This window comes from Neopelma chrysocephalum, unplaced genomic scaffold (genome assembly GCF_003984885.1).
Source record: "Neopelma chrysocephalum unplaced genomic scaffold, ASM398488v2 Primary Assembly neopelma1_338, whole genome shotgun sequence".
Classification (NCBI taxonomy): Eukaryota; Metazoa; Chordata; class Aves; order Passeriformes; family Pipridae; genus Neopelma; species Neopelma chrysocephalum.
In genome coordinates this window covers 38,903-66,814 of record NW_020898002.1, presented here as the reverse complement: position 1 = coordinate 66,814, position 27,912 = coordinate 38,903, and the positions used below count along the sequence as shown (strand labels likewise).

At 69.5% G+C, this 27,912-nt stretch overlaps 5 protein-coding genes across 7 annotated transcripts; 2 read left to right on the top strand and 3 right to left on the bottom strand.

Moving 5' to 3' along the window:
• Positions 1 to 9: 9 nt before the first annotated feature.
• MCRS1 (microspherule protein 1) lies at positions 10 to 4,528 on the bottom strand. Of its 2 annotated transcripts, XM_027705533.1 has the most exons (14): positions 4,394 to 4,528; positions 3,927 to 4,059; positions 3,448 to 3,584; positions 2,946 to 3,097; positions 2,756 to 2,865; positions 2,351 to 2,459; positions 1,979 to 2,117; positions 1,828 to 1,903; positions 1,384 to 1,412; positions 1,187 to 1,279; positions 966 to 1,048; positions 716 to 803; positions 322 to 449; positions 10 to 237 (listed from the first exon to the last, which is right to left on the bottom strand). In XM_027705533.1, exons 1-14 carry the CDS (start codon positions 4,512 to 4,514, stop codon positions 151 to 153), a joined length of 1,485 nt encoding a protein of 494 aa, XP_027561334.1. In that variant the 5' UTR covers positions 4,515 to 4,528; the 3' UTR covers positions 10 to 150. The 2 variants fall into 2 exon arrangements, with proteins under 2 accessions (XP_027561334.1, XP_027561335.1); XM_027705534.1 differs by lacking the exons at positions 2,946 to 3,097; positions 3,448 to 3,584; positions 3,927 to 4,059; positions 4,394 to 4,528 and having other exon boundaries at positions 2,789 to 2,855.
• CD63 (CD63 molecule) lies at positions 2,492 to 27,871 on the bottom strand. The gene is made up of 9 exons (XM_027705543.1): positions 27,780 to 27,871; positions 27,299 to 27,372; positions 25,990 to 26,178; positions 25,516 to 25,590; positions 25,332 to 25,427; positions 25,123 to 25,266; positions 24,958 to 25,041; positions 24,689 to 24,787; positions 2,492 to 2,516 (listed from the first exon to the last, which is right to left on the bottom strand). Exons 2-8 carry the CDS (start codon positions 27,362 to 27,364, stop codon positions 24,722 to 24,724), a joined length of 720 nt encoding a protein of 239 aa, XP_027561344.1. The 5' UTR covers positions 27,365 to 27,372; positions 27,780 to 27,871; the 3' UTR covers positions 2,492 to 2,516; positions 24,689 to 24,721.
• ITGA7 (integrin subunit alpha 7) lies at positions 5,158 to 16,377 on the bottom strand. Its single transcript, XM_027705530.1, is given in 32 exon segments — positions 5,158 to 5,900; positions 5,979 to 6,101; positions 6,176 to 6,274; positions 6,361 to 6,471; positions 6,802 to 6,895; positions 7,084 to 7,251; positions 7,534 to 7,636; positions 7,717 to 7,794; positions 8,078 to 8,157; positions 8,295 to 8,378; positions 8,467 to 8,520; positions 8,522 to 8,666; positions 8,809 to 8,921; positions 9,026 to 9,175; positions 9,447 to 9,566; positions 9,568 to 9,617; positions 9,719 to 9,780; positions 9,869 to 9,964; positions 10,367 to 10,443; positions 10,445 to 10,495; positions 10,576 to 10,664; positions 11,033 to 11,171; positions 11,173 to 11,227; positions 11,532 to 11,701; positions 11,703 to 11,740; positions 13,026 to 13,145; positions 13,240 to 13,297; positions 13,299 to 13,372; positions 14,068 to 14,323; positions 14,409 to 14,488; positions 14,569 to 14,696; positions 16,190 to 16,377. Coding segments are annotated over 32 exon segments (3,438 nt in total). The 3' UTR covers positions 5,158 to 5,715.
• Positions 19,041 to 20,795, top strand: BLOC1S1 (biogenesis of lysosomal organelles complex 1 subunit 1). The gene is made up of 4 exons (XM_027705545.1): positions 19,041 to 19,150; positions 19,396 to 19,468; positions 19,893 to 20,025; positions 20,457 to 20,795. Exons 1-4 carry the CDS (start codon positions 19,090 to 19,092, stop codon positions 20,568 to 20,570), a joined length of 381 nt encoding a protein of 126 aa, XP_027561346.1. The 5' UTR covers positions 19,041 to 19,089; the 3' UTR covers positions 20,571 to 20,795.
• RDH5 (retinol dehydrogenase 5) lies at positions 21,166 to 24,317 on the top strand. Of its 2 annotated transcripts, none has more exons than XM_027705541.1 (5): positions 21,166 to 21,234; positions 22,278 to 22,597; positions 22,970 to 23,228; positions 23,326 to 23,493; positions 23,994 to 24,153. In XM_027705541.1, exons 2-5 carry the CDS (start codon positions 22,285 to 22,287, stop codon positions 24,031 to 24,033), a joined length of 780 nt encoding a protein of 259 aa, XP_027561342.1. In that variant the 5' UTR covers positions 21,166 to 21,234; positions 22,278 to 22,284; the 3' UTR covers positions 24,034 to 24,153. The 2 variants fall into 2 exon arrangements, with proteins under 2 accessions (XP_027561342.1, XP_027561341.1); XM_027705540.1 differs by having other exon boundaries at positions 21,168 to 21,234; positions 23,326 to 23,489; positions 23,994 to 24,317.
• Positions 27,872 to 27,912: the final 41 nt, after the last annotated feature.

The window sequence follows — 27,912 nt, the reverse complement described above, 5'->3', positions numbered from 1 at the left end:
AGAGGGGGGGCCCAGTTGGCTCTCGGGGTGCCCCAAGCAGCCCCTCCCCAGGGGTAGCGACGACTTTATTGGAAGCAGTTTGGGATGGGGGGGGTGCTGGGGGTCCCACCCCCCCAGTGCCAAACTGGGACCCCAACCCCCCCTCACCCCTCACTGCTGGGCCAGCTTGGCCGCCTCGGCCTTGATGAGGGCGATGAGGTCCTGGTTGATGAGGAAGACAAAGCGCAGGCTGGCGATCTGGGGGGGGACAAAGCGGGGCTTGGTGGGACCCCTGGGACCCCTCAGGACCCCCAGGGACCCCCCGGGACTCCCCGGCCCCACCTCGACCACAGAGTTGTTGTTGAGCTTCCACTTGTTGCCCCCCAGGACGGGGCGGCCGTCGATGTAAATGGGGCGCCGGCCCTCGTTGGCGATGAAGAAGTCGCCGTTGTTCTTCAGCTTGATCACCCCTGGGGAATTCCAGGGATTTAGGGGAGCCGGGGGCTTCCAGGGCATCCAGGTGGGGATGGGGGGGGCAGGAGGGGGCCGGGAATGACCCCCAAAGCCTGAGCAGAGGAACCTCCCCCTCGTGAGGGGCCCCACGTTTGGGAGGGGGGGGGAGTTTGGTAACACCTGGCAGGTAAACCGTGTTAGGAGAGGGGGGGATGCAGCCCCCTGACCCCCCCGAGCTCCCCAAACCACCCCCCAAACTCCCCCAAAGCCCCCCCAGCCCCACCTTGTTTGCGGGAGATCTTCCAGGCCGGGCCCTCCAGTGCCAGGTCCACGTCGATCTGGTTGTCCTTGGTGGCCCTGCCCAGGGTGATCTTTGGGGGGGAGATTCGGGGGGGTTTGAGGGGTCCCTGGGAGGATTTTGGGGGGTGGGGATATTTTGGGGTGTCCCAGCTCTGGATCCACCTCCTGGGAGTGCACGAGGTACCGGGGAAGTTTTGGAAGTGATTTTTGGGGTGTTTTGGGGGGTGTTTTACCTCTCGGGAGCGCATCAGGTACCGCACCATCCGCCCCCGCAGCACCGCCAGCGTCTGGCTGTCGAAATCCGGGGAGCTCATCCCTGGAATGGGGGGACACACAGACACAGAGGGAGGGACAGAGGGACACTGGGAGTTAGTGGGACACAGAGATACCAGGGACAGACAGATGCCAGGGACACAGAGGGACATGGGGGGGGACAGACAGACAGACAGCCCACCTGTGATGGAATCCACCAGCACCTGCCACTTGTGCAGCTCCTGCTCCAGCTGCCGGATCTCCCGTTTCTGCCGCCGATCCGCCACCGTCAGCTCTGGGGGGGACAAAGGGGGTTCTGGGGGGGGCTGGGAGGGTCCCTGACCCCTCCCCCGGGGGTCCTGGAGGTTTAGGGGGGTTCAGGAGGGGGGGGACACTCACCGTGCTCCAGCACCTCGTCCCGCACATCCCTGCCCAGGAGAAGGGGAGGGTGGGATGGTGAGACCACCCCCCAGGACCCCAGCCCCCCAAAAATATCACTGGGGCTCCCTGGGACACCCTGAACTCCCCAGGGGAGGCCCTGACCCCCTCCCAGCCCCCCCCAAACAGCCCCCAGCCCCCTCAACCCTCCCTCAGTCCCCCCCAAACCCTCCCTTGAGCTCCCTGTGCCCATCAAACCCTTGAGCTGCCAACACCCCCAGCCCCCCCAAAACCTTCCCTTCACCTCCCAGTCCCCCCAAACTCTCCCTTGAGCCCCCCAAACCTCACCTGACCTCCCTGCCCCCACAAAAAAAACCCTTCCCTTCATCTCCCAGTCCCTCCCTTGACCTCCTACTTCCCCCCGCTCCCCCAAAGCCCCCCCAGACCTCCCCAAGCCCCCCCCACCTGAGTTTCCCGTCATCCACCATCTCCTCGGCGTCCGAGAAGTTCAGCACTTGGTCCCCCTTGGGCAGGGGCTGCACTGGAGGGTGGGAGGGGGGGGGGGAGGGGCTGGTGACCCCCCAGGCCCCCCAGTGCCACCCAGGCCCCCCCTCACCTGTCTGGTCCTGCAGCAGGTGGTACTGGCGCAGGAGCTGCCAGTGCAGCTGCAGGGCCTTGGGGGTCCTTGAAGGGTAAAACACCTCGGGGTGTCGGAGCAGCAGGTCCTGGAAGGTCTCCAGGGAGGGCTGGGGGGTCTGAGGGAGGCAGGGGACATGAGGGGGATGTGGGGGGACACTCTGAGAGGCAAAGGGAAACGTGGAAACCCAAGGGGACACGGAGGGATGTGAGGGGACACAACAGGAGGGGCCAGGAGGGGACACAAAGGGACACTTGGGAACTCCCCACTGTCCCCAATCCCACCCTGATGAGCAGCTGGGGGGGTCAGGGGACATTTGGGGACACTTTGGGGCTGTTTGGGGCCACTCACCGAGGGGACTCTGGTGAGCAGCTGCTCCTCAGCTTTGCTGAACAGGACCTTGCTCTGCACGGCGGCCACAGCCTCGGGGTGCAGCGAGCGCATGGCCTGGCAGGCCAGTCTGGGGGACCCGGGGGTGAGACCCCCAGGGACCCCCAGCCTGGGGGAGACCCCCCAGAGACCCCCAAGGACAGCCGAGATATGAGACCCCCCCGAGGACAGGTGAGACCCCAAAGGACGACCCGGACCCCCAGGGAGGGCTGAGACGCTCCTCAGGGACACCTGAAACCACCCCCTGGGGACATCCCGGCTCCTCTGGGGACACCTGAGACCCCCTGAGCCCCCCAGGACCCCCGAGCCCCCCAGGACCCCCGGCTCCCCCTCACAGACCCCTGGATGCCCCCCGAGCCCCCTCACTTGCAGATGACGGGGTCGTAGAGCAGCGCGTACCAGCGCTCCTGGATCTCCCTCAGGGTGAAGCGGCAGCTGAACTTCACCCCCAGGTGGACCGAGGTGAGGTCGTTGGTCTGGGAACACCCCCAGGTCAGGGGAGGGGTCTGGGGGGTCTCCCCAAACCCCCCCAGGCGAGGGGGAGCCCCCAGCCCACCTGCAGCACGGCGTTGATGAGCAGCAGGTCGTCAGCGGGTTTCCAGCGGCCGAGGTCCCGCGGCACCGCCGGGCTCTGTTTGCTCTTCTTGAGCCTCTTGGGCAGCCCGGGGGGGGGCCCGGGGGCCGCGGGGGGGGGGGACTGCCCCCCACGCCGGCTGTGGGGGGGGGGGGGGGCACAGGTTTAGAGGGGTCTCTGGGGGTCCCCAGGCTGCTGGGATGGCCCCAATGGCTTCTGGATGTCACCAATGGCTTCTGGATGTCCCCAGCAGCCATAGGGGAGAGGGGGGGTCCCAGGCCTGGGGTCATGGGGGGGCACCACCCCCAATATCTGCATGGGGGGGGCACAGGGGGCTCTGGGAGCTCCCCAATGGCTCCTGAATGAACCCGGACGACCCCAATGACCCCGGGATGGCCCCAGGACCACCTGCCCTGGGACTCCCCCACTGGCCCCAGGGTGTCCCCAATGTCCCTGTGCTGCCCCCAGTCCCCACCCGGCCCTGACCTTCCTCCTGTCCCCCGGGGGGGGGGTCGGGGCCAGGCCGAGGGGGGGGGCTCTGGGCCCCCCTTGGCGCGGCTCGAGGACTTGGCCAGGCTGCTCTCGACCAGCTCGTCGTCGAACTTCTTCCTCTTGATGAACCTGCCGGGGGGGGCACGGGGAGGTACAGACATGGCACCAGACCCCCCTGTGCCCCACACCCTGCCTGGGGTCCCCTGTGCCCCCCCAGTGTCCCCCCACGTCCCCCACCCCCTACCACGTCACCTCCAGTGTCCCCTCGTTGTGGCTCATTCTCAGACCCCTCCCAAGACCCTCCCAGACCCCCCAAGACCCCCAAAACTCCCAAAGCCCCCTGTACCTGGAGGAGCTGCAGCATTTGGGGACAGTCCCCAGGGGACCCCTCCAGCCCCCCCTCGTTGTGGTTCATTCTCAGCGCCCCCGACCCCCACCAAGGCTCCCCCGGCCCCCCCCGGACCCCCGTACCTGGAGGAGCTGCGGCGTTTGGGAACAGTCCCCGGGGGGGGGGGGCCGGGCCCCTTTTGGTCCCCCCCAGGGACTCCTCGTCCTCCGAGCGACTCGTGGCCATGGGGGGTCCTGGGGGGGTTCCTGGGGGTCTCTGGGGGGGGCACAGCAGGTGGGTGTGTCACCCAGTGCCCCCCCCGGGGCTGTCACACCCCGGCGGGGTGGATTCGGGAGGGATTTGGGGGACAATGGGGATTGGAGGGGGTCCTGTCACACCTCCGGGGGGCAGACTGGGGGGGGTGGGGGCCATGAGGAGACACGGGGGTGACAACGGGGGGGGAGAGGAAAAGGGCACAACCCGCCGGCGCGAGGGGGACTCGGCCCGGGCCTCGTGCCCCTCCCGCCGTCCGCCAGCCCCGTGTCCCCCCCCGAACCCCTCCCGGCCCCCCCCACCCCCCCCGGACCCCCCACTCCCCCTCAGGCCTCACCAGCCCCGGCATCCCCGGGCCGCCATGGCCGCTTCCCTTCCGGAAGCCGTGATGTCACCGAAGCCGCGGAGGCCGCCGCCATGTCAAAAGTTCCTCCCTTTCCCTCGCGGCGTGACGCCATCTTGACTAAGGGCAGGGTCGCGCCCCCTGCGTTCTGAGCCGGAGATGAGGGAGGGCCGGGGGCGGCCGCGTCCAACTCACGAGGGTGGGAACGGGACGTGCCCGCTTATCCCGGCAGATACAGATTGTTCCGGCCGTTGAAGCGGCCGTTCCCATCGTAGTGGCACCACCACTCACACTCATCATGGCGGCTGCCCGCACCCATCATGGCGGCCGCCGTCACGGCCTCACGGCACCCACCACCCACACTTATCATGGCGGGTGCCCTCACCCATCATGGGGTCCTGGAACTTCCCGATCGATCCGATGAAATTTATTCCATCTAATTAATAAAACTGTGTAGTTTGGCTGCTGGAATATCCACTAGCTCTTGTGTCTGAGCCAGGAGCCAATTTAAGGGCCATTTTTAGGGGTTCCTACAGCCTCTGCTGAGCCAGGGGCTGTTTTAGGGGTTTGCACCAACACCCCAATAACGCAGGGGCCAATTTAAGGGCCGTTTTAGGGGCTCCCCCCAGTCCCCCAATGAACCGGGGCAGTTTCAGGGGTTCAGCCCCCACTCCCACCCCATGACTGTCCCCAGGCTGTGAAGGACTCAGGCCCGGTGGGGGAACAGCACCTTTTATTGGGGTGAACGTCGCTGTGGGGCCGAGCTGACCCCTGGGACCAAACTGACCCTGTGGGGCCAAAGTGCCCCATGGGCCCGATGGCCCCATCCCGGGACAAACATTCCCAGGTGCTCCAGCACAGCCGGTGCCTCACTGGGACCTTCCCAGGGCACAGCCAGGGCAGGAAATCCCATGTCCCATGTTCCATGTCCCGTGTCCCAGGTTCCATGTCCCAGGCTCCGTGTCCGTGTCCATGTCCCCTGTTCCTGCTGCCATCCCCAGAGCACGGCCAGGGCGGACAATCCCGTGTTCCATGTCCTGTGTCCCCTGTTTGTGTCCCATGTTTCATGTCCCATGTTCCATATCCCATGTTCCATGTCCTATGTCCATGTCCCTTATCCCATGTCTGTTTCTATGTCCCACACCCCGTATCCCATGTCCATGTCCCACATCCCGCACCCCATGTCAATGTCCCATATCCCACACCCCACACCCATGTCCTGTATTCCACATCTGCATCCCATATCCCATGTTCTACACCCCATACCCCGTGTCCGTGCCCCCCGTGCCCACCCCCCATTTCACAGTGGGGGGGGTCTATGCGGAGCTGGGGGTCCCGCGTCCGTCCGGGGGCTCGGCGGGGCTGGCGGCCCATTCCTGCCTCTGGATCGTGCCCGTCCTGCCCTCGAGGAGGTGCCGCCGCTGCTCCCGCGGGATCCGCACGGCGTGGTACTGCGGCACGGCCGGGGGGGGGCACGGCGGGCACGGCGGAAAAACCCCACCTGGGGCACCGGGGGACAGGTCAGGGGACAGGGGATGGGTCACGGGGGCCAGGGGGGTCAGGGGGATCCGTCCCTCACCTTCCAGAGCCCGAGGACCAGCAGGGACAGCAGGAGGATCCCGAGCAGCACCGCCAGCGGGACCACCCACCACGGGACCCCCGCCACTGCCACCCCCGGGTCCAGGTGGATGGACACCGACATCTGGGGGGGGCAGGGGGGGTCAGAGGGGTCCGGGGGAGTGGGGGGGCTCAGGGGGGTCAGGGCAGGGGTCAGACCTGCGTGGCCGCATCCTTGAGCACCAGGTTCTTGCTGGGGGAGGTGACGGAAACCTCGGCACGGACGATCAGCTCCAGCGAGGAGACATCCAGGAATTCCTGGTGGGAACACAGGGGGAGTCCGGGCCGGGCTGAACCCCCTTTCCCCCCCATCGCCGCCCCCTCACCCCCCCCAGCCCCGGTACCTCCAGGAAGGTGCCGTTCCAGAGGCGGCCCCGCGCCCGCAGCTCCGAGCGCTCCAGGGTGGGCAGCGGGCACCGGAACGGGCGGCAGCGGGCAGTGCCCCGGGCACAGTCCTGGGGGGACGGGAGGAGAATGGGGGGGAGACTCTGGGAATGGGGGAAGACCCCGGGAATGGGGGAAGGGGGAGGTGTCACACTGCAGCCTGAAACGGGACACCAGGAATGGGGGGACTCCAGGAATCAGGGGCCCTGGGAATGGGGGGACCCAGGACTGCATGTGCCAGAGCAGGGGCACCCCGGGAACAGGGGCACCCCAGGACTGTGCGTGCTGGAATAGGGGCACTCCAGGAGGGGCATTCCCAGAGTGTTGCCCCTTGAACAGGCCCCCCCAAAGCAGGACTGCCCCGAGCAGGGCCCCCCCAAAGCAGGTGTCCCCCCACTCACCAGTGTCACGTTCCTCCTCCTCTCTGAGGGTGCTGGGACCCACCAGGACCGGGGAGGGGGTGCCTGGGGGGGGGTCACCCTGTCCCAGTGGCTCCTGGGGGGAAGTAAGAAGGGGGCAGCAGGGACCCTCGGACACACCTGGGCACCCCCAGGCACCTCTGGACACCCCCGAGGCACCCCCGGGCACTGCTGAGCACCTCTTGGCTGCCCCTGGGCACCCCCATTGGCACCCCCCAGGCACCCCCAAACCCCCCCCAGGCACCCCCAGCCCCGTGGCCGTACCAGGGCGAGGCGCAGGGGGTTGGCAGAGGGGCTGCAGGGCACGGGGGGGGTACCCAGTTCCAGGCTCAGGGGGTACAGGAGCCACTTTCCGTTGGGCAGCTCGTGGGGCCAGTGCACGGTGAGGAAGGCAGAGCCCAGAGTCTTCAGCGCCTGTCCCCTGTGGGACACCTGGAGGGGGCACGAGACCCCCACCCCATGAGTGCCACCCACCCCACAAACACCCTCCGCCCTGTCAATGCCACTCACATGGACCCCCCCAGACCCCTAAACACCCCCCACCTCATAAATGCCCCCCCCATGGGCCCCCCCCCAAAATGATCCACCCACATGGACCCCCCGCTCCACAAATACCCCCCCACCCCACAAATGCCCCCACAAGAACCCCCCCAGCCCACAGACACCCCCCGCCCCACTCGCGGCTCTCCCGTGGGGTCCCGGGGGGGGACTCACCGTGACCTCGAAGGTGACGGCGCTGCCCACCTGGCTCTCCCTGCGCACGGCGCTCTCCCCCCGCACCTCCCCCCCGAAAAACAGCCGGGGGGGCACGGCCACTCTGGGGGGGACAGACAGGGGTCAGGGGGGGCCCGGAGGGGGTTCCGGGGGGGTCCTGGGGTGGTCCCGACCCCCACTTACCCCGTCATGGAGAGGGGCAGCTCGAGGACCACCCGGGCACGAGCGACCACCGGCTCCAGCCCCGGCTGTTCGCTGATCCTGGGGAGGGGTCGGGGGGTCGGGGGGGGGCAGCACCCAAACTCCCCCCGTGCCGTGCCCAGAGCCCATCGTGGGGGGCTGAACCCCCCCAACCCTGCGGATCCAACCCCCAAAGCCCCCACGGCTTCACCCCAAATCCTGGGGCCTCCATGCCCTAAATCCTGGGTGCTCCAGCCCCCAGACCCCCCAGGCCTCTGGTCTCCAAACCCCCCGGGGCTCCACCAGACCCCCCCCAGGGTCTCCACCCCAACCCCGGGGGTCTCCACCCCCGCCCCCCGCTCACGTGGACAGCGCGAGCTCCACCGCCAGGTCCGAGGTGTGGATGGTTATTCCCGAGGTGCCGAGGATGAGGAAGAACCGCACCTGGGGGGGCACAGGGGGGGCACAGGGGGGAGCGCTGGGGCTGGGCCAGGGGGCGGGGGGGGGGGCACAGGGGGGAGCGCGGGGGCTGGGCCAGGGGGCGGGGGGGGGTGAGGGATTGGGGAGGGGGCTGCGCCCACCTGTGCTCCGCGTTTCAGGGGGTTCCCCAGCTCACACTCCACCTGGGAGCCGTTCTGGTTGGCGAGGCACAGCACGGGCTTGTCCTGGGGGGCACAGGACTGAGCCCCCACTGCGGGCACCCCCAGCCCCCTCCCCACACCCTCGCCCCCCCCAACCCCCCTGGCCCCTCACCCCGAGCCCCCCGCCCTCGTCGGGCCGCAGGGCCGCGTAGGGCAGCTCCGGGGGGGAGGGTGGCCGTGAGCTGGGCCTGGTGGGCGTCGTCCCCGTCCCGCTGCGGCTCCGCCGGGTCCGACGGCTCGTTGGTCACCAGGACCTCCAGGGCCACGTCCTTCTGGTCACTCATGGCGAAGATGGCAGTGCCATCCTCGGCCCTGGGGGGGCACAGCCAGGGTCCCACACCTCCGGGACCATCCCACACACCCCAGACCCCCAGGACCATCCCACACACCCAGGACCATCCGCCCCACACCCCCATCGCCCCCCGGGTGGGCACTGCCCCCCGGCCCCCCCCACCTGGGCAGGGGCAGGAACTCGCTGTCACCGCGGCGGGCACAGAACTGGAAGTGCAGCCGGAGGTTGCTCTGGCAGATCTTGTCATCCCCGCAGCCCTGGCGCAGGAAATGCACCTGGGGGGGCACGGGGGGGCACTCAGGGGGGCTCCGGGGGGGACGGGGCAGGTACCCCTGGGAGGGCCAGGCCCCCCAGGCCGGTGGTCCCTGGCAGTGCCCACCTCGGCGCGGTGGGTGCTGGGCTGGTGGGGGCTGAGCGCGGGGGAAAGGGGGGGCAGCACAGCCCCCCGCCCCCCCCGGTGCCCCCCAGGCCCCCGGATCCCGTAGGCCAAGGTGACAACGATGGGCCGCAGCTTGTCCCGGATCCCGTCCTGGGGGGACACAGAGAGGAGGAGGAGGACAGAGGGAGGAAGGTCAGGGGTCACTCAGGGACCTGGGAGGTGTTGGCACAGCTGGGGGGGGGCCGTGGGGGTGGGATTGAGGAGGGGGACAAGGATGAGGATGATGAGGATGAAGGTGGACACAGGAATAGGGATGAGAAGGATGAAGATTGGGAATGGGAACAGGGATGGGACGGGGATGAGGATGAGGTTGGGGACAGGGATGGGGATGCTGAGGATGAGGATGGGGCTGAGCACCCACGTGCAGCTGGAAGGTGGGGGTGACACAGGCCCGGCTGCGCTGCCGGGGCAGCTCCAGGGTCCCAGAGAGTTGGTGCTCAGGGTCTGCGGGGCCGCGGCCCAGGAACGACCCCCGGGGGGGCTTGGCCACGGCGCCGGCGCTCGGTGTCCACGTCCAGCACGAACTCCAGCTCTGGGGACACACGGGGGAGGAATCAGGGAGGGGAGGCAGCAGGGATTGGGGGTCCTGGGGGCGGGGGTACGTGGGGGGGGGGGGTCCCTCGGGGGTCTCACCCAGGCGGGGGCTGTAGCTCGCAGGACTGGCCGTGTAGCTGAAACAGGCTCGGACCTCCACGCTGGGGGGAACACGGGGTCAGACGGGGGGGCAGCGGCCCCCTGGGCCCATGCCCGGGGAGGGGGTACGGGGGGGCTGGGGGCACCCACCAGACGCCCTCCCCGTGGTGACAGTTGCTCTGCTCCAGGTCGATGGTGGGGGGCAGCAGCGACACGTTCCGGGACACGTGGACCACCGGGCGGGCCCTGCCGGGGGCAAACGGGATCCCAGAGCGGGCACCCCCCTCCTGAGGGAACCCCCCTCCTGAGGGCACCCCCAGCTCTGCAGGGACCCCCAGGGCAAGGGATGCTCTGGGAGGGGTTGAGGGAGCCCTGGGACGGGGGGTCCTTAGGGGTGGGGGTCAGCAGGGAGGGGGGGATGCCCAGGGGTGTGGGGGGTCCTTGGGGATCCAATCCTTGGGACTGGGGGGGTCTCTGGAGATGGGGGCAGTGCAGGGTTGGGGACTCCTCGGGAATGGGGGTCCTGGGGGATGGGGAGCTCCAAAGGATTGAGATCCTTGGGAATTGGGGGGGATGCTCAGTCTCGGGGGTCCTCGGGGCCGAGGACTCCCAGGGGTGGTCCCAGGGGTCCCGGGGACGGGGTCTCACCTGTAGAGCACCACGGTGTCAGACAGGGACCCCACCAGCAGGTCGGGGTACAGGTTCCCATCCACGTCCAGCCCCCCCCGACAGGGAATACCCGAAGGTTGGGACCCCCACGGCCTCCCCGTCCAGGACCTGGGGACACCGGGAGGTGACAGGGGACCCCGTGGGGGCCCTGGACGGGGCAGCCCCCTCCTCACCGTCCCCCCCCTCACCTGGGCCGGCCTGGCCACGATGCCCAGGGCGCTCCCGTGGTAAATGAACACTTTGCCGGCGCCGTCGAAAGGGGCTCCCACGGCCAGGTCTGGGGGGGCAACGGCAGCTGGGGGGGGCACAGAGCCCTCCCGGGACCCTCTTGGGGGGACGGCCCCCAGTGCCACCATCCCCGGCCCTTGGAGACCCCAACCCCGCCCCCCGAACCCTCGAATCTGTCCTGGTTGAGGTCCTGGTGCCACCATCCCCAGTTTTTGGGGCATCCAGAGCCCCCCAAACCCCTCACCATCAAAGCCGTCCTGTTTGTGGTCCACAATGGCACCACCCCCAGCCCTTGGGGACCCCAAATCCCCCCAAACCCCCCATCCTCTAATGCATCACGGTCAAAGTCCCCAGTTCCACCATCCTCAGCCCGCAGGGACCCCAAAACTCCCCCAAATGCCCCCCAAACCCCCTCACCCTCAAAGCCATCATGGTTGAGGTCCCCGGCCGTGCTCAGGGCGGTGCCAAACATGGACCCCCGGGTGCCGTTGAGCCTCAGGGGGGTCACGGTGTCCCAGAGCCCCCCGGGGTTGATGTAAACATAAACAGCCCCCCCCGATCTCCTCCTGGCGCTCAAAGAAGTGGGGGGCCCCCACCACCAGGTCCATCCACCTGAGGGAACACGGGTCTGTCACCTCCTGGGTGACCCCCAAAGTGTCTGGGTGCCCCCAGACACGGCACTGGGATTTTGGGGGGATTCAGGGATTGGGGGGGTCCTTGGGGATCGGGGGGGGATGCCCAAGGATGAGAGTCCCGGGGGGCAGGGAATTCCAGGGATTGAGGGTTCCTTGGCAATGGGGGGGGGCCCCCGGCCTGGGGGCCCCCGGGGATGGGGGGGGGGGGGGTCCTGGGGAATGGGGGATCCCGGGTTGGACTCTGCCCGGGGGGGTCCCACGGGGGGTCCCCCCGCGCTCACCCGTCGCTGTTGAGGTCGAGCACGGCCAGGGCGTGCCCGAAGGCCGAGCTGAGCTGCGGCCCGGGCAGCACCGCCTCGGGCACCAGGCGGTTCGCGCTGTCGCGGCGCAGGATCACGACAGCCCCGGTGTGGTTGGCGCGGGGGGCGCCGGTGACAAAGCTCAGCCCCCCCCCGGCGCGTCAGTCCCGCGCCCGAGTCAACCGAGAACCCTGCGGGGAGCGGGGAGAGGGTCGGTGCCCACCCGGACCCCGGAATGCCCGCGCTGTCCGTCCGTCAGTCCCACCCTCTCTCTCTGCTCGACCACTCTGGGACCCCCGTGGGAATGAGGGAATTCCCCTCGTGGGAACGGGGGGAGTGGGGGGATTCCTCTGATGGAAATAGGGAGAATGGGGGAATTCCCCCGCGGGAATGGGGGGCCCATGTGCCTCAGTGTCCCTGCTCTTCTTGCCTGGGGAGGGCAGGATCTGGGGTCCCCCCAACTTGGGTAGGGGGCTGAGCCTTTTGGGGGTGGGGGGAGAGCGACGAGCAGCCCCCCCCGGCATTGCCAGAAGGGAAGGTTTGGGGGAAAAAAGGGCAGATTTGGGGACCAGAGCAGCAGATTTTGGGCTGAGAGAGCGGGGGGAGCCCCTTCCCCACATGCAGCTATTGCAGAGTGCAGCCCCCGCAGCCCCCCACGGCCACCTGAGCCCCCTCGCAGCCCCCCGAGCCCCCAGCCAGGCTCCAGCCGCCCCCCCAAAACCGTGCACCCCCCCATGCAGAAACATCTCCGGGGGGACAAGCAGGGGGACGGGGGGTGCTGGGGGCCACGCCAGGCTCGGGGATCCCCCCTCCAGGGCTCTGTTTCCCCCCCCCCCCCCCGAGCTCTGCCCACCCTCCCTCAGCCTGGCAGTGCCCCCAACACAGCCCGGGCACAGCGACGGGACACAGGACGGAAGGGGGGGACAGGAATGGGGGAACAGGGATTGGGGACACGGGAATTGGGGGGACAGGACTGCAGGGACAAGGAATGGGGGGAGACAGGGATGGGGGATGGACACAGGAGGGGTGGGGGGTGCAGGGGGGGCTGTGGCCACACGTGTGCACGGCTGCGTGTGCGGGGGGACACGGAGGGGACGTGTGGACAGAGAGAGAGAGAGAGGGGCATGTTTGGGGACAGGGATGTGAGGGGGGACAGGGGGATCCCCAGGACTGGGGACAAATGTGTGCGGGGGGGGACGTGTGTGTGTTTGGGGGGGACACATGTCCAGAATGACACGCGTGTATGGGGACACGTGAGAGAGGGGATGTGTCTGTACAGGGCACACGTATGTGCGCGATGACACGTGTGTGCACACGGGCTCCCACAGGGCCCCTCAGAGCCTGGGTCTGTCCCCACAGGTGACATGGGTGACACGGCACAGGACAGGCTGCAGGGGGGGGCACGCACGGCACACACATGGCACACACATGGCACACACATGGCACACGCGTGGCACAGCCGTGGCACACACGAACCCATGTAGCTATTGTGGGCCACGTCTGGGGCGGCGCCGGGGACCCTCTCGCCGGGCTGGGGGGTCCGGAAGACCCTCTGGTCGGGGGCAGCGCTCTCAATGTTTGTCACAAAGAGCAGCCCTGGGGGGTGGGGGGTGGGCGTCAGGGCGGGCACGGGGGGGGGCGCGGGGGCCGCGGCAGCCGGGGGGGACCCCCGGGCCGGGCCCCCCCGTACCGAAGTAGCTGTTGGCGGGCACGGGGATGAGCGAGGGGTCCTGGTCCTTCTCCCCCCCCCGCTTCGAAGGGACCGGCGTCCGGGCGCAGCAGGTCCAGAGAGCTCTGGTTGAGCTGCTCCACGCGCAGGGTCCCTGCGGGGGCCGGGGTGAGGGGAGACACCACGGGGACCACCGGGGGCACCCCCGGGAACACCACTGGGACCCCCAGGGACCCTTCTGCACCGGCGAGTTCTGCTTGAGATGCTCCATGCTCAGGGTCCCTGGGGGAGCCCGGGGTGAGGGGGCTGGGCAGGGGACACCAGGGGGACCCCCAGGGACTCCAGGGGGACCCCCAGAGATCCCTCATGTTCCAGGGGGACTCCCAGGGATCCCTCATGTTCCAGGGGGACCCCCAGGGATCCCTCATGTTCATGGGGGACCCCCAGGGATCCCTCATGCTCCGGGGGGCTCTGGTTGAGCTGCTCCACGTGCAGGATCACCTGCACACGTATGTGCATACCCGGCCCACCTGCCCAGGCAGGGGTTGCACTCACACCCCCACACCCCCCATTCCCGGGCAGCCCCTCACCCCTCCACCGGGCTGTCCAGGCCAACTCCTCACCCTTCCAGTTGTAGGTGCTGGGGGCCCAACGCAGGAACATCCACACACAGCCCACGGGCAGCCCCTCACACAGGTGGCCCCTCGCCCCTTGACAGGGGTCTGGGCTGCCCCCTCACCCTTCCAGTTGTAGGTGCCGGGGGCTCCAAGCAGGAACACCCACCCACACCTCACCCCCCCTCTCCTGGGCAGCCCCTCGCCCCTCCGGGGGGTTCCCGGCCCCCCTCACCCTTCCAGTTGTAGGTGCCGGGGGCCCCGAGCAGGACGTAGCGGCGGTCGGGGCTGAACGCGGCCGCCAGGCCCTGCTGGCAGGTGCCAAAGCGCTCGTGGCCCTGGGGCCGCCCCTCGCAGAACTTCCACTCGCCGCCGTCCAGCTCGTCCCGCACCCGCAGGTCCTGGCTCAGCACGAAGCACCTCCCGATCACGTCCCGCGTCTCCAGCGGCTGCCGCACCCGGTGCCGCACCTCGTACCGGTGGGCGCAGGTCTGGGGGCACCCAGAGGGGTCACGGGGTGCCGGGCCCCCTCCCCTGGGGGTGCCGGTGCCTCCCGCCTCCCGCCCCGGCACCCACCACGATCTTCCCTCCGGCTCCTTGGCTCTTCACGCTCACCCCCAGCCACTGGTTCTCTTTGCTCTCCCGCTGCGGGTCCACTGCGGGCACAGGGGGCAGGGTCAGCCCCGCTGGGACGCCCCCCCGGGACCCCCTGCAACCCCCGGGGAGCGCAGCTCACCTCCCTCATCGATGGGCACCCGCCAGCAGTCGGAGAGCTCGGGGGTCAGCGGGCAGGCGAAGAGCCCCCCGGTCCGGTTGGCACCTTGGCTGGGCAGCGCCTGCGCCTGGGGGGCCCCCACCAGCAGCCTGGCAGGGCACAGACCCCCGTCAGGTGCCCGGAGCCCCCCCCGGAGCCCCCCCCGGAGCCGTCACACGCCCACACCGATGTCCCCGTGCCCGGGCGGTGCCAGCCCGGCCGAGCAGCTGCTGCCCCGGCACCGTTCCCAGGCCTCAGCCGCGGCTCAGGGCACGGGTGGGTGCGGGGGGGACGCACACTCGGACCCCCCCCCGCTCCCCGACTGCCCCACCCGGGACAGCAGCGTTGGGGGCTCCCTGACCCCCACCCCGGGGTCCCCGAGGGGTCACACTCGGCGGGACAAGTCCGGTGCCACCGGGGGCTCCTCGGTGGCCACGGGGCACCTGCGGCCACCTCCGGCCCGTCTGCCCCGGGAGTGTTGGTGGCCTGGGGACACGGCCGAGCCCCGGGGGGTGGCAGAGAGGCAGAGCCGGTAAAAATAAACTGGAATTCACTCAAAATAACCCCGCAGCAACATGCCCAAAAAAGGAGGGAGGCACAGGGAGGCACCGAGTGCCCCCCGGAGCCAGGCCAGGGCACCCTGCGAGGGGACCGGGGGGCACCGGGCGGACGGGCGGGGGCTGCGGGTGCGGGGCCGATGGGACCGAGCCCAGCGCGGCTCCGCAAACACCCGCAGCGGCCACCGGGAGCCAAAAACCGCCCTCGGCGCCAAGAACTTGGCGCGGGAGGGAATCGGGTGACAACGGTGACAACGGTGACAACGGCGCCACCGGGGGCACGGGGACGGGCGGGAACGGGGGGCTACAAGGGGGCACACGACGGTGACACTGCCCAGAGACCTGCCCGCTCAGGGGCTCTCCGGTGCTGAGACCCCCGGCAGGAGCCCGGGGGCTGCCAGGGGGACATGGGGGGACTCGGGGAGCCCCGCGGGCTGTGGGACACGGGGACACGGGGAGTGGGGGAGACGAGGACACGGGGGCTGGGGGACACGGGGACGGGGGACACGGGGGCGTGACGGGGGTCTCGGCAGCCGCGGGTGGGCGTTCGCCGCAGCGGCCGCGGGGGAAGCGGCGGTCACGGCCCGGGGGGCCCAGCCGGGGGGGGCCCTCCACTCGAGCACCCCGGGGATGCAGCGATGGACCCCCGAACCCCCCCAACACCCCCCCGATTCCTGTCCGCGGTTAATGCTGAATAATCCCGGGCCGCGCAGGCGGCGACTCCGCGCCTGTCCCCGTCCCCTCGGAGCCGCAGCGCGGGTGGGTGGGTGGGTCGAACCCCCCGCGAATCCCGAGGACCCCAGCCCCGGTCTCCGGTTCCTCCCGCCCCGGGGCTCCTTCCCTTCCCATTCCCGGCGCTCCTGGGCTCGTCCAGCCCAGGTCCCCTCCCGGAGCCGGGACTCCCGGTCCTGCTTCAGCCCCCCAGTCCCGGGGCTCCAGATCCCCCTCAGTCCCGGGACTTGCGGTCCCTCCCATCCCCGGGGTCGGGTGCCCCCACCGCAGGTCTCCGGTCACCCCCATCCCCGGGGGTCGCCCCCCGCACTCACCACCCCGCCGGTTCGGGGCTCAGCTGCCGGTGCAGCGCCACGGCGGCCCCGAAGAGGCTGCCCCGCTCGCCGTCCTTCAGCACGGGGCTGCTGCCGTCCAGGTTGAAGGCGGCGACCGCGAGCAGCCGCAGGGCGACCCAGGGCAGCCACCGGCACCGGCCCCGGGAGCGGCCCCGGGGACCCTCCATCCCGCCGCCGCCGCGCCCCGGCCCCGCCGCTCCGCCGCCCGCGGGAGGAGCTCGGGCTGTCCCGGGGAGGGGGCTCGGCCCCGGCCCCGCCCGCCCGCGCAGGGGAATCCCCCGGGAGTCCCACCCCGGGATGGGGCTGAGCATCGCGGCACGTGTGGCGGGGACTGCTCCGTATGGCAGGTGGGACACAGCAGAGGGAGGGGGACCAACACAGCCCCTCTGAGGTCCCCTCCCACCTCCATCCTTGGGCTGGGAGAGGAGGAACCCCCTGAACCCCAAAACCAGGAGGAGAGGGCCCCACACCCCCACTCTGAAGGGGCCGGTGCCCGTGTGGGCTCCTGGGGGGACACGGGGGGTGAGCAGTGCCAGGACCCCCAGGAGTGTTCAGGACATGGGGGGGCAGCGGTGCCAGGACCCCTGGGAGCAACTGTGACCCCAGCTTGGCCCCAGGCCCCCCACGGCCGTTTTTGGGGGGGACTGGGGGGTTTGTCATATTTTCCAGCTCCCCGGCTATTTTTATCCGCTCTCCAAAGGCCTTTGGAGATATTTGGGAGCTGCCAGGACCATGTGAACGAGCTCCAGCGCCGCTGGAAGCACCCCCAGCTCCTCCTCCTCACCTTTGGGGGGTACCAGAGCAGGCCCAGGAATGTCCGTGCCCCCCATTTTCCCCTCCCAGATGCCCCCCACTCTTCCCACTTTCCAGCCCAAATCCCTTCCCGGATGTGGGAACAGCCTGGGAGTGGAGGACGGGAATAGACCCATTCCCAGGGGGCTGCTTGGCCTCCTGCCCCCCCCGGGGGGCTCCCCAGGGAGGAGGATCTGCTGGACAACCAGGAAGGACATCGGGAAGATGGATAAACCAGGATTCTGGGTGGTGATGGCACAGAGGAGACCCCAAAATCTGCTCCGGGGAGTAACAACCCAAACCTCGGAGGAATGAGCTCCCGAGGCTCCAAATCCAGGTTGTTTTCCCTCAAAATGAGCCGAACCTGAGCTCTGGGATGGACCCTTGGGGGTCCCAGCCTGGAGCTCCCCCCGTTCCTGGAGATGTGCTGGAGGCAGCAGCTGCTCCTGATTAGAACCCAGGGATCCTTTGGGATGGGGATTTCCAAACCCAAAACTGTCCCGTGACCTCGTCCCACCTCGGCACTTCCATACACGGAGCCTCCATCCCCTCTGTCCCCTCTGTCCCATCTCCAGGGGGTTCTTTTTGGGACAAGCTTCCCAAAAAGTGGAGGGATGTGCACACGGAGCAGGAGCGTTCTCATGACCGGGGGGGGTCAGAGTCAGGAATCGGGAGGAGAAAACTCCTTGTTGGGAGATTCCCTTCGCTCTGATTCTGACTGGGAGGGGAGCCCCGAGCTCCCTGAACCCGCAGCCTCATCCCAGCAGCTGCCGGTGGCTCCGGGGGGGCCGCGGGGCTGATCCCCACCCGCACGGAGAGGGCAAGTGCGGCCGGACTCATCCCGCTCCCACGGCCCCGGGACCGCGGCCAGGGCTGGGATGGGATCGGGAGCTCCGAGTGGGCGACGGGGAAGCGCTTCCCGGGGAGCGGCGGTGGGAGCGGCGCTGGGGCGGGGCAGGGACGGGAGGGAAGGAGGGAGGGAAACGCTCTGTGAACTCCGGGGAGGGCTGGAGGGGATCCCGAAATCCGGGATACCCCCGGAGCACCGTCCACGGGCGGGGGGAGGGACGGGAGCAGCTCCCCATCAGCACATTCCCAACGGGATGAGCACCTGGACAGGTGTCACCCCCCGAGGCACCCGGGCGAGGGTCACTTGTCACCTGCGAGGTCCCCACCGGGCACTGACCTCCCGTTCCTGCGGAAGGCGGGGCAGGAATTGCCGGGAATGGTCCCTGCCCACTCCAAACCCCGCCGGGACCCTCCCGGAGCCAATCCCGGGATGTGGGGGGGAGCAGAGGAATGCCGACAGCCCCCCCCCCCAATCCCAAAACACTCCTTGGCTCCCGGGGCCCCCGGGATCGATCCCGGAACCGCTCCCGGGGTTCGGAGGGGCTGGAACCGGAGTCGGGGTTATTTTTACCCTCCCGGGTTTATCTCCGGCCACGTTTCGCTCTCGGCTTCTGCGGGAATTCCGCCAGGTCCCTGCTGGGAGAACTGGGAGCGACTGGGAGCGGCACCGCGGGGCCACTGCGGGGAGGCGGAACCGGGACCCTGAGCCCCCTCCCCACTTTGATCTTCACCTTCCTCATCCTCCCTCCCCAACGCGAGGGAATGATGGATCTTCCTCATCCTCTGGGGCTGCTGAACCCCGGGGTTTGTGCCTTCCTCATCCTCCCTCCCCCTGCCCAAGGTGAGGGAATGACCTTCCTCGCGCTCCTCCTCCTCCCCTCGGGGTGACCCCAGCGGTTTTTTTGGCAGCCCCCACTCCCGGCTCTCCCGACGGAATTCCAGACCCCATACAGTCCCCTACAGACCCCTATAGACCCCATACAGTCCCCTATAGATCCCCTACAGACCCCTATAGACCCCATACAGTCCCCTATAGACCCCATACAGTCTCATACAGTCCCCTATAGACGCCATACAGACCCCTATAGATCCCATACAGTCCCCCATAGATCCCATATAGTCCCCTATAGGTCCCCGCATCGCCCCCCCCAGCCCCCCGGTCACGTGTCCCCGCGCGCTGTGTGACGTGTCGGTTCGGGAGTCACGTGCCGGTGACGTCACGGTCACGTGCCCCCGCCATGCTGTCGCGGCTGCTGAAGGAGCACCAGGCCCGGCAGAGCGAGCGGCGCGAGCTGCAGGGTGAGCCCCGCCCCCCGTCACCATGGCGACCGCGACCGCCCCCGCCCGCCATTGGCTGCGGGACCCGCCGCTCACCGCGGGCCCGCGCCCCATTGGTTGGCACGGCTGTCCGTCACGGAGGGGAGCGGGAGGGGGGGTGATGTCATGATTACGTCACGCACGTACTTGTTGACGTCATGGGGTTGGGGGTCCCGCCGCCCCTCACGGCCCTGTGTGTGTGTGTGACCCCCCCCATCCCCACACAGAGCGGCGCCGAAGGGACGCGATCGCGGCCGCCACGCGCCTCACTGAGGCCCTGGTCGATCACCTCAACGTGGGGTGAGCCCGCGACCCCCCGACCCGCACTGGGGACACCCGATCGGGGACCCCCGGATCCCCAACCTCCCCCCGGGGACCCCCAAACCACGGCTGGGACCCCCCGGACCCCGAGTGAGGATCCCCGGACCCCAAACCACAGCAGGGGACACCCAAACCCCCTTGAGGACTCCCTGACCCCCAAACCCCTGCCTGGTGACCCCCGAGGCCCGCAGACCCCCCTTCCCAGGGAACCCCAAGCCCCCAGCTGGGGACCCACCCACGACCCCCCACCCCCTCACCCCTTCCCCCCCAAACCCCTGCCCAACACACCCCCAGCCCCTCCCAACCCCTCCCCAGCTCTTTGTCCCTTTTTCGGGGGCTCCCCCTGCCCCGGGGGGGGTGTCAGGGCAGGACCCCACGGCCCAGCCCCTCCCGTGCCCCCCAGGGTGGCCCAGGCCTACGTGAACCAGCGCAAACTGGACCAGGAGGTGAAGACCCTGCAGGTGCAGGCAGCCCAGTTTGCCCGGCAGACGGGGCACTGGATCTCCATGGTGGAGAACTTCAACCAGGCCCTCAAGGTGGGGGACCCCTCTCCAAAATCCACAGCCCCTGGGGGGGGATCCCCCCCCTGACCTGCCACGGGGGGTGTCACTCTGGGACACCCCTGGGACTGAGTTGGGGCACTGGGGAATAAGGGGAGGGGGCACTAAGGGGGGGGGAAGAGGCCCCTGTGGTCTTTGGGGTGGGGCAGCCCCCAGACCCTTGGGTTTGTGCTGGAGTGGGTGGGCAGCACCCAGGGGTCTTGGGCAGCATCAAGGGGGGCTTGGGTGGCATCCAGGGGGTCCCAGGCGGCATCCAGGGGGTCCCAGCAGCCCCATGGGGCTGCATCTGCCAGAGGGAGGGACAGAGACCCCCCAAATCCCTGCGAGCCCTCCCTCCAGCATGGGACCCCCCCAAATCCCTGGGCCCCCGTGGGACCCTCCCAAACTCCCAGGACCCCGTCCCACAGGAGATCGGTGACGTGGAGAACTGGGCGCGGAGCATCGAGATGGACATGAGGACCATCGCCACCGCCCTCGAGTACGTCTACAAGGGGCAGCTCCAGCCCTCCTCCTGCTCCTGAGGGACCCCCGGGACCCCCAGGACCCCCAGCACCGCGGCTGCTCCCGGCACAGGACGGGGGTCCCACAGCAGCGGCTCCTGGAGCATCCCAGGGACCCCCCGTCCTGGGAGTGGGTGGAATAAAGTGTGGGGAGCTCGGGGAGGGGGGGCTGGGCCAGGCACCGGCAGGACCCTGGTACAGCCCCCCCGGGCCCCCCTAAGCCCCCTCATCCTCCTTAGTGCTTAACTCGGCTCTGAGGCTCCTTTTTCCTTGGGACAAAGGGCCCGTTCTGGGCTCTAAATCCCCCCGGGGGAGGCTCCGGGTGATGCCCCCCCTATTTCCCAGGGCTGGGAGGGGCCTAATCCCCCGGGGGAGGGGGCGATGCCCCCCCATCCCCCTGGACTGGTAGGGGGTCCCAGGGGTCTCTGTGTTCTCTGGGCAGGGTCTCCTCCATGGGGAGGGTCCCCCAACAAGGTGAGGGGGTCTCCCAGCCCCTCCAGAGGTGCCCAAGCCCCCCTTTCCCTGGGGCATCGCAGGGGGGGGAGCTCAGCCCCCGAGACCTTTGGCCGTGCTGGGCACAGGGAGGAGTGGCCACGTCCCCCCCCCAGCTCTCACGGGACCCCCCCACCTCACTCGGCCCCAGTGCCGTGGCCAGAGCAGCGCCTGGACCCTCTGCCCTCAGCAGGTAGGTGGGGACCCCCCTCTGCACCCCGACCCATGGGGGTCTTCCGTGGGGGTTCTGCCCAGAGAGGGGGTTCTGCCCCAGGGCCGGGTGAGGGGAGTTTGTCCTGTTTGTCCTGCCCGACCCCCTGGCTCTGGAGGTGCAGGACAGACCCTGGGTGTCCCCCCACCCTTCGGTGTCCCCCTCAAACCTGAAAGTGGGGAGCAATGGGGGTCCTGACACCTGCCAAGCCCTCCCAGATGGGGCTCCTGGAGGGGGGCATGACCCCCCCCCGGCACAGGACAGACCCTGACTGTCCCCCCCTTAAGAGTCCCCCCCAAGCCTGAGGGTGGGAAAGGGGGTCCCTCCCACCCCAGCAGGTCCATAACCCCCAACCAGCAACGGGGGCTTCTGACACCCCCAAAACCCCTCAGACGGGGCTCCTGGACGGGGGCGCGGCCCCCCCGGGGCTCCCTCCTCGCCAGGGCTGGGTGTGGGGGCAGCTGGGTCGGGGGTCCCGGACCCCCCGGTGCAGGACCCCTCCCTGCAGGCCCCTGGGGGGGGGGAGAGGGCCCGGGGGTCGCTCCTGCCGCGGGAGGGGCCGCGGTGGGACCTCCCGGAGCCGCCCCGGGTCCGGCCCCGGCGGTGACGCACGGGCGGTTAATCCGGGCTCGGCCGCCCGCGGGCCCGGCCTGGCCGCGGGGAGGTGGGTCCGGGGCCGGGGGGAGCTCGGGGGGGTCTGGAGGCACCAAACCCCACCCCGGATGACAGGGACGCCCCTGGGGTCACCCCTGTGCTCCAAAGCACTGAGTGCCCCCCTTTGCCCACCCCCCCACCTGAGGGGGACCAGACCCCCGGGGGGGTCCGGGGGGTGTCCCCATATGAGGGGTGAGGGGTCGGGGCTCCACTTGGGGTGCGGGGGGGTCCTGGCGGGGGTCCCACAGCCCCCCCTCCCCGCAGCGCTGTACGTGGTGCCGGTGGCACCGGGGCGGGGGGGGGTCCAGCCGAGCTCCCCCCGGGCTCAGGGGAGTCCTGGCGGGGGTCCCACAGCCCCCCCCGCCCCGCAGGCCCCTCATGTGGCTGTACGTGGTGCTGGCTGCCCTGGCCTGGGCGCTGGGCTGGCTCGTGCGGGACCACCGGACCCTGCCCTCGGTGAAGGACAAGCACGTTTTCATCACGGGCTGCGACAGCGGCTTTGGCAACCTCCTGGCCCGGCGGCTCAGCCGGAGGGGCTACCGAGTGCTCGCCGCCTGCCTGACCCCGCACGGCGCCGAGAGCCTCCAGAGGAGCTGCGGGGGCCACCTCCGGACCACCCTGCTGGACGTGACCCGCTCCGACAGCATCCGCAGGGCCGGGGAGTGGGTGAGGGCAGAGGTGGGAGAGAAAGGTGAGGGCAAGGGGGGCACGGGGGATATGGTGGGACAAGGACCCGGAGAGGGGCTGTGGGGCAGGATTAGGGGTCCTTCACAAGGGTGGAACACGGGGGGGGTCCCACCAGGGCATCCTAAGGTGAAAGGTGGTGGGGCTGTGGGGAGCCCCAGAGAGGGGCTACGGGATGGGAGGTCCCAGCAGGGAGAGCCGTGGGGCAGGACAGAGGGGAGGGTCCTGCCAAGGCACCCTGGAGACAGGATGGGGGTCCTGAGGGAGGCACAGGGACACGGAGGGAGGGTCCCACCAGGGCACGCTGGGGGTGGGGGTCCCAGGGGAGGTGCCCTGGGGCAGGGCCATGGCAGGGGGACCACACCCCTGCCCTCCACAGGCCTGTTCGGGCTGGTGAACAACGCGGGGGTGGCCAACCCGATCGGCCCCACGGAGTGGATGGACATCGAGGACTATCGGCGGGTCATGGCCGTCAACACCTTCGGGGCCATCGAGGTGACGCTGCAGCTGCTGCCGCTGCTCAAACGGGCGCGGGGCCGGGTGGTCAACACGTCCAGTGTCCTGGGCCGGGTCTCAGCCAACGGCGGCGGCTACTGCATGTCCAAGTACTGCGTCGAGGCCTTCTCTGACAGCCTGCGGTGCGTGCCAGGCCCCACCAGCCCTGGAGCCCCCCGCCCACCCCTGACCCCTCCCCATGGGGTCCTGGAGCCCCCCTGACCCGCCCGTGCCCCCCAGGAGGGACATGTACCACTTCGGGGTCAAGGTGAGCATCGTCGAGCCCGGGTTCTTCAAGACGGCCGTGACCAACCTCGAGGTGCTCGAGGCGTCGCTGCAGCAGCTCTGGGAGCGCCTGGCGCCCGAGACACGGCTCAGCTACGGGGAGGACTTCTTCCAAAAATGTGGGTGAGGGGGGGACTTCTTTCAAAAATGGGAGGGGATGGGGGCTTCCAAAACTGTGAGGGGGGGGCTTCTGTAAGTATGAGTGGGCAGGAGGGCTCTGCCTCAGTTTCCCTCCTCCTGAACCCTCTTTTCCCTCATCCCCCTGAGCTTCCTCAGTTTCCTTCCACACCACCCCACTTCCGGCATCCTTTGCACCCACACGATGCTACACCAGGTGCACCAGCTCATCTCTGCCTCGGTTCCCCCTCTCCTGACCTTCCTTTTTCACACCCTCGAGACCTCAGGGTGCAGCATCTCCTTCCTGCCTCAGTTTCCCCTTACCTACTCCCACTTCTCCTGTATCCCTGACACCTCAAGGTGCAACAGCTCATCTCTGCCTCAGTTCCCCCGCTCTCCTTTCTCACTTCACCTTGACCTCAAGGTGCAGAAAGTCACTGCTGTCTGTTTCCCCCTCCCTGAACCCCCTTCCCCTCCCATGCCTGATGCCCCCTTTTCCCCCTCAGACCTGAAGGTGCAGAGGTTCATCATGACCCTGATGTGTGACGCGGACCTGACCAAGGTCACGGGGTGCATCGAACACGCGCTGGGGGCGCGACACCCCCGGACCCGCTACAGCGCGGGCTGGGACGCGAAGCTCATCTGGCTCCCGGCCTCCTACCTGCCCTCCTGCATCGTGGACCTGGTCCTGGCCACCATCCTGCCCAAGCCGGCCCACCGTGTCCGTTAGACCGCCCCCAGACCCCCCCGGGGGCGGTGAGACCCCCAAAATGTGGCGAATAAACTCCCCGGCCCGACTCCCACCTCGGGGGCTGCTGGGGGCTGTTGGCACTCGGGAATTTGGGGACACTGAGGTTACACATGGGGGTTTGGGGACATTGAGGTGGCACTCAGGGACTGTTGGGGACATTGAGGTGGCCCACAGAGCCCCCAGGCCCCCCCCAAGGGCTGTGAGACCCCCCCAAGGGTGGTGAATAAGCCCCCCAGCCTGACCCCAGCCTGCTCGGGGATTGCTGGGGACATCACAGTGACACGTGGGAACCTGGAGACACTGAGGAGGCACATGAGGATTTGGGGACACTGACATGGCCCCCACCCAGGAAGGTCCTTGTCCCACCCCCGAGGGACCCCCCACGCCCCCCAGTCCTGGGGGACACACTCAGCTCTACAGAAGCTTTTTCTCTTTATTTCCACACCTGGGGACCCCAGAGCACCCCTGGGGGTGTCGGGGTGGCTACATGACCTCGTAGCCGCTGCGGATGCCCCTCATGAGGCAGCAGGCGAAGATGATGCCCAGGATCTGGGGGGGGGAAAAAGGGGGGTCAGTCCCACAGTGGGGGTGTTGGGAGGGGTCAGCCCTGCATTGCAGGGGTTCAGCCCCACACCAAGGGGTCAGTCCCACACTGGGGGGGTTCAGCCCACACTGGGGGGGCTCAGCCCACACTGGGGGGGCTCAGCCCCACATCCCACCTCGAAGAAGGCGATGCCCAGAGCCACCGCGGCCACGATCAGGATGTTCTTCTTCATCCACGCCTCGATGCTCTCCAGGCAGCCCTGGGGAGCACAGGGGGGTTCAGGGGGTGCAGGACCCCCCCCGGGCCATGGCAGGGGGGGCCGGGGGGGGGGGGGTCTCACCTTCTCATAGACGGTCTCAGGGCTGGGGTGGACGTTGCAGAGCGTGGTGTTGACGCGGCAGCACGACCTGGGCACGGTGTCGTTGGCCCGGAACTGCTCGATGTTGGCCCAGTCCGTGTAGTTGTTGGCCCCGCAGCACTTGAACTGAGAGGAGGGGGGAGGTCAGGGGGGCCTGGATGCCCCCCCCACACCCCCACCCCGATACTCACCTCCCTCTGGAGCTCATCCAGCGCTTCGGTCAATCCCGGGTCCTTCTCGTACTTGTCCATGGCCTCCTGCAGCCCCTCCTTCAGCACCAACCTCACCTGGGGGGTGAGGGGGTCACACCGGGGCCAGGGGGTCCCCAGGACCCTGGGGGAGGGGGGGACATGTCCCTGTCCCACATGTTCCCACCTTGTCCTTGAAGACGTATCCGGCGATGGCAGCGGCGATTTCCACCAGGAAGATGATGCTGAGCAGGACGGCGAACTGGGGGGGCACGGGGGGGTCAGGGGGGCCCCGGGGGGGGGGGGGGGGGGTCACAGGGGGGGGGGGGGTTCATGGGGGATAAGTGGGGGTTGTAGTGGCAGGGTCAGGTGAGGGCTCAGAGCGAGGAAGGGTCATGATGGGGGTTACAGGGAGAGTTTCAGGAGGGGAGGGTCGGGTGTTTTGGGGGGGTCAGAGTGGGGGGGGGTCATGGTGGCAGTTAGTGAGGGGTTATGGAGGGGGTTCACAGTGAAGGGGCGAGTTGAGGGGGTCACAGTGGGGGCTCAGGGAGGGGAGATTGGGTTGGGGGTCACATTGGGGGGGTCAGGGTGGATGGGGGTGTCCCTGTGGGGGGGTTGGATGGGGATGTCCCGGGGGGCCCAGCAGGGTCTCCCCCCTCACCGTGGTGACCATGCAGTAACTCTCCTTCCAGGCGCCGCAGCAGCCGAAGAAGGAGATGAAGAAGATGATGACGCCCAGGACCAGGATGGCCACGGGGGTCCCGGCCGAGGAGCCGCTGCTGACCACCAGGGCCTTACCCAGGGCCACCTGGGCGTAGATGCCGATGGCGATCAGGGCCACGCCGCATACCTGGGGGGCACAGAGGGGGGGCACAGAGCGTTGGGGCACGGCCGGGATCCCCCCGGGACCACCCCTAGCCACCAGGGTGGGGGGGCACCCGCAGCCTCTCTGGGGTTTGGCTTCACACCCGGGACCCCCTTCCTGGGGGCCATGGGAGGTTTCTCTCCCAGCGCAGCCCCCCCGCGGTGGGAGAGGGGCACGGGGGGGGGCACCGCTGGCCCCACGAGCGCCGGAAAGTCCAGGAAGTCCGGCCTTCCGGCCACGCGAGGCCTCGGAGGGGGGATCTGGCACCGGCTCCCTGCCCTGGGGGTCCCTGTGGATCCCTGCGGATCGGGGGTGCCGGGGGGGGGGAGTTTATCCCACCAGGAAACACCAGCAGCCCCCTCCCACGGGAGCTGGGACACCTCGCCCCTGCCCGGCTGTGGCGTCTATTCCCCCCCCATTTCCAAGCCCCCCGCAAGGGTGGGACCCCCGGCACGCTTCCCCCGTGTCCCGGCGGCGGCGGGACCCCCCCGTGCCGTGCCCTGTTTGCTCGCGGGGCGTGGGCTCGGCTGCACAAACACGGGGGGGGGCGGGGGGGCTGGCGCCGTGTCCCGCCGTGTCACCGTGTCCCCCCCCGCCTCCCCCGGCCCTCGAGGGGTGACTCAGCCCGGCAGGATTAGGGTGGGGACAAGTGGCTCCCTGCGTGGGGGGGCGAGAGAGCGGCCGGGAAGGGGCCCGTGACCCCCCCAGCCCCATCCCCCGCTGCGGCCGTTGGGCTCCCGCGCCTCTTTCCTCACCCCGACTTCCCCAAACCCGCGCCCCGCTTATCGGGGGACCCCAGGCAGGGGGGGTGTCCCCCCCCATCCCCACGCGGGGTCCCCGCCGTGACCCCAGGGCGGGGCTCCCCCCGTTAACCCCGGAACCCACGGATGGCACATGGGGCTGCAGAGACCCAGAGCGGGCACAGGGGTCCCCTCCTGCCCCTCCGGGACCACCCCCCGGCAGCAGGACACTCCCCCCCCCCCGTCCCGGTGACCCCCAACTCAGGGTCTGGGGGATGGGGGGGGGCTGGGTCCCCCTACGGGGTTCTGCCGGCCCCGGGACCCCCCCGGGCTGTCCCTCCGGTGCCCCCCGGCCCCGCACTTACCCAGAAGATGAAGTTGAAGAAGAAAACCAGGAACTTCACGCATTTCATGCCCCCCTCGACCGCCATGGCCCGTCCTGGGGGAGCCGCCGCTCAGCACCGACCCCGGGCCGAGCCCCGCTCCCGTTCACCGGCCCGAGACCCCCAGTCCCGATCCCAGGGACCGAGCCCCGGTGTCCCGGCACCGCTCCCGCCCTGCTCCCACTGCTCCCGGAATTCCCGGTGCTGCCGCCCCCGCTCCCGGAGCTCCCGGGGCTGCCCCACAACCCCTGCCGGTCCCGGTGGTCCCGATCCCCCTCCCCACCCCGGTCCAGGGGCTCCCCAAGTTCCTGGTGCCGCTCCCCCCACAGCCCAGGAGCCTCAGCGAGTTCCCGGTGATCCCGGTGCCGCTCCCGGTGCTCCCAATACCGCTCTTCCCCCCGTTCCCGGTGGTCCCGGTGCCGCTCCCCGCCCCGTTCCCGGTGGTCCCGGTGCCGATCCCCACCCGGTCCCGGTGATCCCGGCGCTCCCGGTCCCGTTCCCCGCCGTCCTTCCCGAGCGCTCCCCGATCATGTGACGGGCCCGGGGGAGTCAACAGGACCCCGGACCCGCCCCGACACCGCCCCGGGCCCGCCCCG

Excerpts from the sequence above, each read along its gene's own strand:
- CD63 (XM_027705543.1), bottom strand. The coding sequence starts at position 27,364 with ATGGCGGTCGAGGGGGGCATGAAATGCGTGAAGTTCCTGGTTTTCTTC. Across the intron at positions 25,591-25,989 it reads GTTACTGCATGGTCACCACG|TTCGCCGTCCTGCTCAGCAT; the intron begins GTGAGGGGGGAG and ends GTGCCCCCCCAG. Across the intron at positions 25,428-25,515 it reads GATACGTCTTCAAGGACAAG|GTGAGGTTGGTGCTGAAGGA; the intron begins GTGGGAACATGT and ends CTCACCCCCCAG.
- MCRS1 (XM_027705533.1), bottom strand. The coding sequence starts at position 4,514 with ATGGCGTCACGCCGCGAGGGAAAGGGAGGAACTTTTGACATGGCGGCG. Across the intron at positions 1,413-1,827 it reads GTGGATGACGGGAAACTCAG|GGATGTGCGGGACGAGGTGC; the intron begins GTGGGGGGGGCT and ends TCTCCTGGGCAG. Across the intron at positions 238-321 it reads ACAACAACTCTGTGGTCGAG|ATCGCCAGCCTGCGCTTTGT; the intron begins GTGGGGCCGGGG and ends GTCCCCCCCCAG.
- BLOC1S1 (XM_027705545.1), top strand. The coding sequence starts at position 19,090 with ATGCTGTCGCGGCTGCTGAAGGAGCACCAGGCCCGGCAGAGCGAGCGG. Across the intron at positions 19,469-19,892 it reads GTCGATCACCTCAACGTGGG|GGTGGCCCAGGCCTACGTGA; the intron begins GTGAGCCCGCGA and ends CGTGCCCCCCAG. Across the intron at positions 20,026-20,456 it reads ACTTCAACCAGGCCCTCAAG|GAGATCGGTGACGTGGAGAA; the intron begins GTGGGGGACCCC and ends CCCGTCCCACAG.
- RDH5 (XM_027705540.1), top strand. The coding sequence starts at position 22,285 with ATGTGGCTGTACGTGGTGCTGGCTGCCCTGGCCTGGGCGCTGGGCTGG. Across the intron at positions 23,229-23,325 it reads GCCTTCTCTGACAGCCTGCG|GAGGGACATGTACCACTTCG; the intron begins GTGCGTGCCAGG and ends CGTGCCCCCCAG. Across the intron at positions 23,490-23,993 it reads GGAGGACTTCTTCCAAAAAT|ACCTGAAGGTGCAGAGGTTC; the intron begins GTGGGTGAGGGG and ends TTTCCCCCTCAG.